This window comes from Xyrauchen texanus, chromosome 1 (assembly GCF_025860055.1).
Source record: "Xyrauchen texanus isolate HMW12.3.18 chromosome 1, RBS_HiC_50CHRs, whole genome shotgun sequence".
Classification (NCBI taxonomy): domain Eukaryota; kingdom Metazoa; phylum Chordata; class Actinopteri; order Cypriniformes; family Catostomidae; genus Xyrauchen; species Xyrauchen texanus.
Window position 1 is genome coordinate 60995316 of NC_068276.1, and position 11245 is coordinate 61006560.

Consider the following 11245-nt stretch of genomic DNA (forward strand, 5'->3'; position numbering starts at 1 on the left):
ATCTTTCCTGTTATCTTCACCTGAGATGCCTTTGACTGAGAGTACAATCAGCATACGACCGCCTGCATCCTAAACAAGTCAGGCTCAGACTTGTGACCGGCCGGCGAGCACTGCGATTAAAGAGTGCAGGAAGACTTTTGGAGAGCCTTACCTCAGATAAAACATTTATTCTGCTACATTTATCGTAAACTTTGTATTCATCTCAAAGTTGGAAATAATGTGATGGAAGACTTTGCTGCAATATGAAGCCTGAATGACAGACAAAATTAGAAAAAAATGTTGAAAAGTGCTTATTTGAGTCTATCAAAGCTAAGATTTCTTCAATTGACCCTTCGCTAAGCTCCACCCGTGGCGCCAATCTTATGTCAAATGTATTGCAGTTGCAGAAAAAAAAATAAAAATGCAAATCGTAAGATTAAAAAAACACATTAAAATATTTGGGTGGGAATTTTAAACAAGGTTTTAAATGGGTCAGTAACAATTTTTATATTTATTTTATTTTAACATGTTGATTTGTGATGTTTGTAATCCAGAGGATTTAGTTTAACAGAAATTAGGCAGTAAATAATCTTTTTAATTATTTAATAAAACACAGCAAAGAATAAAAACATACAAAGATAAAAAAAAAAGGGAAAATATAGACGTCAAAACACATGTAGATGGAAAGTTTTTGCAGAAAACGTCAGTGTTACTGAAGATTAAGGGTATCCTGGAAACACCGGTTGTTAAAAATTGGTTTTCATGGGCTTTTATTGTTAATCAGACAACAGAAACTGCATAGATTTCTGTAGTCCCCCCCCCCCTTCGGCTTTTCTTTTCAGGCGTAGATTGAAAATAGAAAAATTAAAGGGATAGTTCATCCAAATATGAAAACTCGCTCATCGTCTACTCACCCTCATGCCATCCCAGTCCTTTTTACTATAAATGTCCACTTTTACTTTCACATTCTTCTTCTTTTTTTTTTTTTTTGGCGATTCACATTCTTCATGCATATCGCCACCTACTGGCCGGGCTGGTCAAAGGTGGTGATTTAGAGTAAAAAGGACTTAAATATTGATCTGTTTCTCACCCACACCTCTCATATCGCTTCAGAAGACATGGATTAAACCACTGGAGTCCTGTGGATTAATTCAATGTGTGACTTTTGGAGCTTCAAAAGGTATGATCACCATTCACTTGCATTGTAAGGACCAACAGAGCTGAAATATTCTTCTAAAAATCTTAATTTGTGTTCTGCAGAAGAAAGAAAGTCACACATCTGGGATGGCATGATGAGAGAATTTTCATTTTTAGGTGAACTATCCCTTTAATGAGCTCATATAAAACTGATTTACACTAGAAGCACACTGATAAATAGGAAGAGGAGGTACATCATGAGCATAATAAGACCAAACGTTTTGTTAATTTTCCACTTGAAAGCAGCAATGGAGGCAACTCCAGTCAGCAGTATGAGGAAGAGCACTGCAGTGACACAGAAGAGGCCAGTACTGCTGACTGACACGGCACGACCACCAGTGAACATTGAATACAGCAGACACGGCACTGACAACCTGGAGACACAGAGACAGAGCCAAGGACATTAAACAAACAGTATTAAGGGTTCATTTGTGCACAATTAGGAACATGAGCAAACATGTCAGTCTCACCCGACAGTAATGTCAAACACATTGGTGCCCACAGATCTGGACACGGCCGTGCCACCCAAACCCCTCCGTGCCACTATAACACTGGTGATGGCGTTAGGTAGAGAGATGCCTGCTGACAGGATGGTCAGACCCATCGCCTCCTCAGATACATCAACTGTTTCACTCACCTAAAAAAAACACCAGATAATTATGAGGTTTCTCCGCATTTAAAGAAGTCTTAATTAGACTGTGGTATTTGTTTTACAATTTTCACTGAATAATTATGGTCTCATGTTCATATGTGTGCAAGCAAAAGCAATATAATTATGTAAGTTTATATGGCAGGTAGACTTGGGTTTATAAGGAAGTTATTGGGGATACATACCCGATGAGCCAACCACACCATGACATATGAGAACACCCCGATCCATAGGATGGAACCACAAAATGTTCCCACAAAATATTTTTTTGAGGCCTGGAAAATAAAAGCATACACATGAGCCTTTGAAAAGCCATTAAAATTCACAATGTTAAAATGCTTGAAAACTGATGTGTGTAACTTTTTCCATGCTTCTAGCTTCAGTCGCTAGTGCTATCTACCAGCTGGCTCCCGTTACACTCACCCCCCTTAACCTCACTCCCATCTGGCTCACGGCACCATTGTAACCGCCCCTGGTCACCCCGCTCCAAACGGGTCTCGAACCGGTGTGGCAGGTACGCTAACAAGGAGGCTAAAGGCTACAGCCTCTAGCATTAGTCGCTAGTGCTATCTATCAGCTGGCTTCCTTTACACTCACCTCCCATAACCTCACTCCCACCCGGGTCACAGCACCATTGTAACCTGCCCTGCTCGCCCCGCTCCAAGCTGGTCTCAAACCGGCATCTCCGGCGTGGGAGGCGGGTGCGTTAACAAGGAGGCTAAAGGCTACAGCCTCTAGCATCAGTTGCAAGTGCTATCTACCATCTGGATTCCGTTACACTAACCCCACTTAACCTCACTCCCATCCGGGTCACAGCACCATTGTAACCGGCCCTGGTCGCTCCGCTCCAAATGGGTATTGAACCGGTGTGGCAGGTGCGCTAACAAGGAGGCTACAGACTACAGGCTACAGCCTCTAGCATCAGTCACTAGTGCTATCTACCAGCTGGCTCCCATTACACTCACCCCCCTTAACCTCACTTCCATCTGGGTCACAGCACCATTGTAACCTGCCCTGCTCACCCCGCTCCAAGCTGGTCTCAAACCGGCATCTCCGGCATGGGAGGCGGGTGCGTTAACAAGGAGGCTAAAGGCTACAGCCTCTAGCATCAGTTGCAAGTGCTATCTACCAGCTGGCTCCCATTACACTCACCCACCTTAAACTCACTCCCATCTGGGTCACGGCACCATTGTAACCGGCCCTGGAAACCCCGCTCCAAATGGGTCTCGAACCGGCATTTCCGGCGTCGGAGGTGGGTGCGCTAACAAGGAGGCTAAAGGCTACAGCCTCTATCGTCAGTTGCTAGTGCTATCTACCAGCTGGCTTCTGTTACACATACATAGGGTGATTTCTTTGGAAACTGTGGCCCTTCCAAGCCAGCACAGCAACGCTGAGCTGAGGGGTGGGACTATAATCGTGATACTTTTAAAATTGGTTTCTTAAATTCATGTAAGTAATACTTTACAATAAGTTTGCATGCGTTAACATTAGCTAATGCATTCATGTACAAACGCTGAACAAAATGTTTACTTTATTTATTAATCTTGGTTAATGTTAACTTTTAAAGATACATCTTAAATTGTTAGTTCATAATGCATTAATGTTAACATATAATAATACATTTTTAAAAATGAAAACTTGCATATGTTGAAATGAGCATTTACCAAGATTTGTAAGCAGGGCTGGAATGGTAATCTGGCATACCGGGCATTTTCCCAGTGGGACGACACACTTTGGGGCCAATTAGGGGGGACTGGCCATCGGGAGAACCGAGCGGGCTGGTGGGTCGGCCGCGAAACGTGCCGAACTGGCCGCGATAAGCTAAAATGAGCCACCGCGTTATGCAGAACGGACCACAAAACGGTGTCACGATATGCAGAAAAGGACAGCGAACAACCCCCGCTCAACTTTTGGGCAAGCCGAGCCAATTTCTCTTCCCAGTCCAGCCCTCTTTGTAAGTGCTGCACACTTTTTTAAATTGTATTAACATTTCACAATTCAATTTGATGGAATTTTGCTCTGAAATTAAAATGTGGAAATGTTAAAATTAGGCCAAAATATTTTTCAGATTGTAAAATTATCGTTTATTCTTAGTTCATGTTAACTAATGTAGGGAGGGCCAAATTTCTTAAAAAGAAATAATTAATTAAATATATAAAAAAATCATTAAATATATCATGAAATAATTTTAGCACTAGATTGCACCATTTTATTTTAGAATTAATTTTGAGTTTATTGTTTTATTTTTTAGCAAACTTCCTGTCTTTTCATTTTCTTTTTTTGGGGGGTTGTGGCTTTCTACTCGTCAGTCAACGACAATGGGGCGTCACCTTTAAAATAGATTTCTTTGGGCTTTCTGGTTAGTGAGTTTAGGTATGTGTTTTTGTTTTGTTGGGGGCGTTCATGAATGAGCTTAGTACAATTACACATTATTTTTATTTGTTTACTCTTGCAGATGAAGTTGACAAAACAAAACGTTGACAATCTCTTAATTTTAACAATGCAGAAAATGCAGGACAAATTAAATGCTGTAAATGACTGTAACACTGGCTTAGGTGTGGATTCTGGAAGAGGAAACAAAGCTCATGCTTAAATTAAAAATCAGCCCAAATGTAATGCTAAAATGCAAACTAGTGCAGATTTCATTATGCATTTAATTACTTATTTAAATATAATGATTTAATGATTTAATCTTGCCCTCCATAAAAGACACACAGTTCTTTCATAAATGTTAAATTATCCCTAAAAAGTAAAAGGACATAAAAAAGTGCTAAAATTATATACATTTAATTATTTAATGATTTATTCATATATATATATATATATATTACAATATGAATTACATTTTTAAATAGTTATTTTATTATTTAATGAGTATTTAATTAACTTTATGAATTAAATTATTTATTTAATTAATTTATTATTTAATTATTATTTAATGATGCATTTAATTAATCCGCTATATATTAATGATTTAAATATTTAAATATTTATTTAATAATTTAAAGGAATGTTCCAGGTTAAAAAGAAAAAGAATAAAGTTAAGCTCAATCGACAGCATTTATGGTATAATATTGATTACCACAAAAAATATATTTTAATTCGTCCCACCTCTTTATACATATTCTTTTTTTTTTAAAGTAAAGATTGAGGTTACAGTGAGACACTTACAATGGAAGTCAATGGGGACAAATTTTGGAGGGTTTAAAAGGCAGAAATTAAAAGCTTATAATTTTTTAAAACTCATGTATTATTTGAGCTGTAACATTATTTCAATTGTAATTTTTACAGTCATTTTAGGGTTTGTTGACGTTAAACAGTAAAATTGGCTATAACTGTACACAGATGCGGTTAGTATGGGAGTTTATCACAATAAAACCATGTTTACATCCATATTGTTTATGTCTTGTGGCTAAACTTTAGAAAGTATTGTAAGTATTTGAGTATTGGCCCCATTCACTTCCATTGTAAGTGCCTCACTGAAATCTTGATTCTTGCATTTTTTAAAGAAAAGGGGAACGAGTCGAAATACATTTTTGTGGTAATCAACATTATGTGCTGCTGGCTGAGTTTAACTTGTACTGAACCCAGAATATTCCTAGAGTAATTTGGCTCTCCATAATCCATCAACTAGGCAAATAACACACAAACAATAATTTTACTAGTATTTACACTTCAATTTCATCACACAATTCCATCAAATTTAATTAAATGAAATTAATATTACACAATGAATGGAATTTTGCTATGAAAGTGAAATGTGTTAATTTTAAAAATAGGCAAAAATTATTTTTTATATAGAAACAAGATGTATTAAAACAAATGCACATTCAAATGTCAATAATCGTTCATTTATTTGTTTGTCAAGTCACTGTGTGTAAATAGGCTGATTTGTGTCAATGATCATGTTAACTCTTTACAAGCTGCTCTTCTTATTAGATATTGTTCTATTATTACATCAAATTGGTGGAACCCACTGTATGATAGTAAAGCAGGTGGAAGCTTCTGTCAAACTGACCTGTTTGCGGACGTCAGGGAGAGTAGAGCACAGCGGGATGGTGATGGGCAACAACAGAATGTATGGAACATGAATCTGTTCCCGTTCCGGCCATTTAAGAGACAGCGGCTGATTTATATCATCTTCCTCATTACTGTTCTCACTGTCTTCATCCTCATCATCAGTGGCATCACTGTCATCTCCCTGACTGCTGCTGCTGACATCATCATCATCATCATCATCATCTTCATCATCGCTTTCAAAGCTCCCAGACGTCTCAGAATCTGAGGTCTTCTCATCATTAAAGAAGCACGAGTTATCATTCACTATTCCTTTTCAAACAATGTCAAACATTGTGAAGCATGAATCATGTACTGTACCTGTTGCTCTTCATCTGTGCTTTTGGAGGGTTCTGCTGGGTTTGACACCTGCACGGTTTTAACTGCTGCTGCTTTCCTCTCGTCCAAACCTACTGATGAGCAATCACATAGTAGATAATGAACAGACGGTTCTAGCTTGTATGGCGCCCTGGGTGAACACCCCTCTTCAGCGCAAACGCCCCCATGTGGGGTGCTGAAGGGGGTGTCCATGCCACCACCGGAGGCTGCCCATGACGCCCATACTTAAATCCGCCGGGCGGTCATGATGTACCAAGTATCTCCTGTGTAATATGGACATATGGGTTCATTTCTGCATTTCTTATGACTGTAGTGCACACTTGTTTGAATGAGTGTTTATGTGTTGAAGTACCTCCTCTGAAGGGGTTGGTGGCGTGAATTATAAGCTGATAGATGGTGTTTCGTGACGTGCAGCTACGCAGAGAATCTGATCCGCCTCCTCTGAACACATCAGGCCTTAACTGGACAACCAGAGAAATAAAGAAATGCATGTCTACTGTTTGTGCTTAGCTTTATTTTGAACCCAACTATATTCCACATAGGGTACATGTTGCATATATGGGCTCTTCAGTGATTAACATCCTCATTCACTTTCACAATTCTAAAATTCATACAATATGGGGTGAGTAAATAACCGAAGAATCTTAATTTTTGGGTGTACTGTTCCTTTAAAATGGTAAAAAATATGGCACTAAAAATATAGGCACTTATATAGCGCCTTATTTTAACCTCAGTAGTTATCAAAGCGCTTTACATTGTGTCCCAATCACCCATTCACACACACATTCATACACCAATGATGGCAGAGCTGCCATGCAACGCGCTAGCCTGCCATTGGGAGCAACTTGGGGTTCAGTGTCTTGCCCAAGGACACTTCGGCATGTGGAGTCGTGTGGGCCAGGTTTCGAACCACCAACCCTGCGATTAGTGGCCGACCCGCTCTACCACCTGAACCACAGCTGCCCCTAAAAGCCCATTTAGAAGCTAACTAGCGAACAGAATACGTTCCTTATAACACTGGCGTATGGTTTCCGTTTGGTCCTTTTGGTGGAAACCAATCCCTAACATTCTGATAATGTTATCTTTAGGTTTTCTAACTACCATTTCTAGAATGTTGCAGGGAGGTTTTTGTCTGACAACCTTACACTGAAACCCCTAATAAGTTGACTTTACTCATTTGATTGAGTAGACCCGTTCCCTCAATCAAATTAAGTAATAGCATCTCCAAAACTTGTGTAATTAAGTTCACTGAACTTGATGGTCATTTCAAATTAACTTAACTACTTCATTTAACAAGATGCAAGCAGACGTTACTTAGATTTGCCATTTTGATATTGTCGTTTCTACTTAAAAATTTTAGTTGAATTAACTCAAATTTAGATCATACAATAACACAGCTGAAATTAAGACTATAATAACTGGGGGCCTGGGTTGCTCCACGAGTGAAGACGCTGACTACCCCTGGAGTCGCGAGTTTGAATCCAGGGCATGCTGAGTGACTCCAGCCAGGTCTCCTAAGCAACCAAATTGGCCCGGTTGCTAGGGAGGGTAGAGTCACATGGGGTAACCTCCTCGTGGTCCCTATATTGTGGTTCTCGCTCTTGGTGGGTCACATGGTGAGTTGTGCGCGGATGCCGCAGAGAACAGAGTGAAGCCTCCACATGCACTACGTCTCTGCGGTAACACGCTCAACAAGTCCACGTGATAAGATGCGCGGATAGACGGTCTCAGACGCGAAGGTAACTGAGATTCGTCCTCCACCACCCGGAATGAGGTGCAACCACAAGGACTTGGAGCGCATCGGGAATTGGGCGTTCCAAGAAAAAGGAGAGAAAAAATGACTAACGACTAGAAATTGTTAATCTTTAAATAAACGCATTTCTCCACTGAAATGCATTTGTCAAACAAATTGACCAAGTACTACAAAAGAGCTAAAACCTTTATACATTCTTAGTAACAACTATTTGAATGCCCCGATAAGTTCCCTTAGACCAAGGAAACATAATTAAATAATTCAATCAAAAGGGATTATGGGTATTTCCCACAAGACAACTTAATTTTTCCAGGAATGACAACTGAACTTATAAAGAATGTTCCTCTAATGGTTATTTTTAGATTTGATTTTTCATTCACATTTTTCTCTATGTGTTATTATCATACATTTGATTATTTTGCATAAAAGTATTGAGAGATGACAATGACTTGTATTGTGGTACCAGATGCTCCAGCAAATCTGACATTTAAATAGAAGGATTCAGTTTTACATATTATGGACACAATGGTATCCAGAACTAGACATGGATTGTAGATTGATTACAGAAAAAAGCATTTGGAAACCAAAAACTAACATTCACTAAACGTTCTGGGAACCAAAAAATGGTTAGCTGGTAAATAAAGCCTCTCTTACCTCTTCAGGCTCATCAGTGTTGAGAACTTTAGCAATGTTGTCATGTTTTTGAAGGTACAATTGAACAGTTCCTTTCAGAAGTTCATCATACTTCATGACGACCATGAAAGCCAAACATCCCAGCAGCAGTAGTACACTTTCCCACCATGTGATGATATCATCCATGAAAAACACGATGAGCATTAGCAGGTCAAATGTGTAGAAGGTGACATCCCTAAGTAGTGGCCACCAGTTCAGACTGAGTATCTCCTCTGAGAACAAAGCACATGTGCCAATAACAACGAGAATGTTGAAAAATCCCGACCCCACGATGGCACCAAAACCCACATTACTGTGGGGGAGAAAGACCCCAATTAGCAAGGTGAAGAACTCTGGAGCAAAACCCCCTGAGATTAGAAAGTTGGCTCCTGCGAGTTCTTCAGGGATGTGGAGCTTTTCCGTAATGATTCCAAGAGCCGGTACAAAGAATTCCTCACATACTATGGCTAAGGCAAAAAACATGTAAATAATGCCAGAAATATGAAGAAGAATCCAACCGTGCCTTCGTTGTTCCAATGTAAAGAGGTCCTCGGGATAGTATCCTTTCCTGTGAGGGGCACCGCCAGGAGGCGGTGGACTATTGTCCATTTTTGGAGTGACTGTAGTAAGGATTGTCGTGTGTTGGGAAGTGTTGGCAGTAGGTTTGTGTAATGGCTCTAAATAAATACACCGTGAATAATCACGTTTTTTGATAGCAGAACTCATGGCCAAGTCTGTCCTTGCTTCGTGCGACGACTTTAGCTTCTGCATGGGGGGATAATGTTGATTTGTTTTCATTACACCAGCCTCCTCGGCTTGAACTTTGCTCTTCGAGAGCTCCCCGTCCCGGCCTATAGCCCAGTAGATCCAACAAACCAGTATTACCAAGATAAAACAGAGGATTTGATAGAACTTCATGCGTTTTATTTGGGACTGATTCATTGCTGGAATATAGTCCAGTACACAGTTTAAATGTTGATATCAAAATCTGTAGAAACACAAGTATGAATAATCAGAAACAAATTGAACCTATCAGCCCAAGTCCAATCATTTGTTGAGTGGATGGTGAAATTATACATGCAGTCATATTATCCTGAAGACAGACAGGTGATCTGATCCTACTGATGTGAATGTACATCTTCGTAGTAGTCGCACAAACGGATTATTGCCTGAAAAAAGAAACACAAGAGACATTGAAAAGGATTGTACAGCGATCTCTGCTGAAAACTAACAAACAATAGATACTTTAATGGTTTCAACTACAAACACCATTATGAGTGTTGTGTGTTTTAGGCCATGTTCCATTAGAATTTGATGGTTTTTATTGGTTTCCATTAGAGAAATGTATTGGTCCAGAGGAGAACTGGCTCCCACAGCTTAACCTGATTTCTCCCAAGAAAACATATGAATAAAATCATGAGCACTCATATGAGATGAAGACTTCAGTTATATTGGTAAACTTACAAAAGCAGTTTTATTCCTCATGGGGACTGCCAAGTTACAGTCACATGACCAGCCGAATTCTAGAAGAAGCCTTTTAGAAGCCTTTATTTTGGTCACACATTATACATACATTTTTGCAGTGAAATTTATTGGTTTCCACATATCCCAGCTAAGCTGAGAAATCCCAACCCCACGATGGCACCAAAACCCACATTACTGTGGGGGAGAAAGACCCCAATTAGCAATATTGTCAACTCTGGAGAAAAACCCCCTGAGATTAGAAAGTTGGCTCCTGCGAGTTCTTCAGGGATGTGGAGCTTTTCCGTAATGATTCCAAGAGCTGGTATAAAGGAGTGCAGGGTCAGCCATGATACAGCACCCCTTGAGCAGATAGGGTCAAGGGCCCAACAGTGGCATCTTGGCAGTGCTGGGGCTTGAACCCCCACCCTTCAGGTCATTAACCCAGAGCCTCAACCACTGAGCCACCACTGCCCCTACTTGCTTTGCTATTGGACACTTTCACTCACAGATTAAATGAATATTTTCCAGACTGTGAAAAATGAATTTTTACATGTCATCGATAATTGAAAACGATTGAATTTGAATGATGCTGCATCCAAGCCGATGACGCAAGCAAAAATATGTTAATGAGTGCATCTTTTAATGGATTTAGTGTTTCCATACTACAGATGCTTTTGTGCTTTAAAAAAAAAGTTCCACTTATGAGTTACATTTGGCATGAAAGGTGCACCGTAAAATATTAAGACCCTCAGTACATTTTAAAATCCTTGCATTGATTAATTTTGCTCAATTCATATTGTAAATGCCAACTCACTATGATAGTTAAGGCTCCTTTTTAACCCTCCCTTTTAAAAAGATAAAATCATACATACCATTGAATGCTGCAGAGATGTAAATAGATGTAGATAGTTTGTGTAGCACCGAATGAAAAGTAGGTCACACCTGACAGCTCCTGAGAGCTCTGCATTAATCTTCAACAGACGTTAAAGTAGATTACAATAATAATCTGCTAGAGTACATCAATGTCATTCTACATCGAAACTGAGATGGGTGCAATGAAATTCATCTGACTCCCTCAATTGTTTTTTAATTTTAAATAATTGTGTATTTTTAAATCTATGTAGCTTTATTTTCAT

At 39.4% G+C, this 11245-nt stretch overlaps 1 protein-coding gene across 2 annotated transcripts; it reads right to left on the reverse strand.

Annotated features, from left to right (window-relative positions):
• Nucleotides 1-600: 600 nt before the first annotated feature.
• LOC127649194 (sodium/potassium/calcium exchanger 1-like) lies at nucleotides 601-11044 on the reverse strand. Of its 2 annotated transcripts, none has more exons than XM_052134200.1 (8): nucleotides 10982-11044; nucleotides 8628-9814; nucleotides 6573-6681; nucleotides 6203-6291; nucleotides 5844-6113; nucleotides 2011-2100; nucleotides 1647-1813; nucleotides 601-1550 (listed from the first exon to the last, which is right to left on the reverse strand). In XM_052134200.1, the coding sequence occupies exons 2-8, from the start codon at nucleotides 9585-9587 to the stop codon at nucleotides 1331-1333; spliced, it is 1905 nt and encodes a 634-aa protein (XP_051990160.1). In that variant the 5' UTR covers nucleotides 9588-9814; nucleotides 10982-11044; the 3' UTR covers nucleotides 601-1330. The 2 variants fall into 2 exon arrangements, with proteins under 2 accessions (XP_051990160.1, XP_051990151.1); XM_052134191.1 differs by having other exon boundaries at nucleotides 6203-6294.
• Nucleotides 11045-11245: the final 201 nt, after the last annotated feature.

Bases quoted from the DNA above. Each gene is read 5' to 3' on its own strand.
- LOC127649194 (XM_052134191.1), bottom strand. From the start codon at position 9,587: ATGAATCAGTCCCAAATAAAACGCATGAAGTTCTATCAAATCCTCTGT. The intron at 6,295-6,572 runs GTACTTCAACAC...ATTGCTCATCAG, and splicing joins CACCAACCCCTTCAGAGGAG to TAGGTTTGGACGAGAGGAAA. The intron at 2,101-5,843 runs GTCAGTTTGACA...TTTATTTTCCAG, and splicing joins TCCCTGACGTCCGCAAACAG to GCCTCAAAAAAATATTTTGT.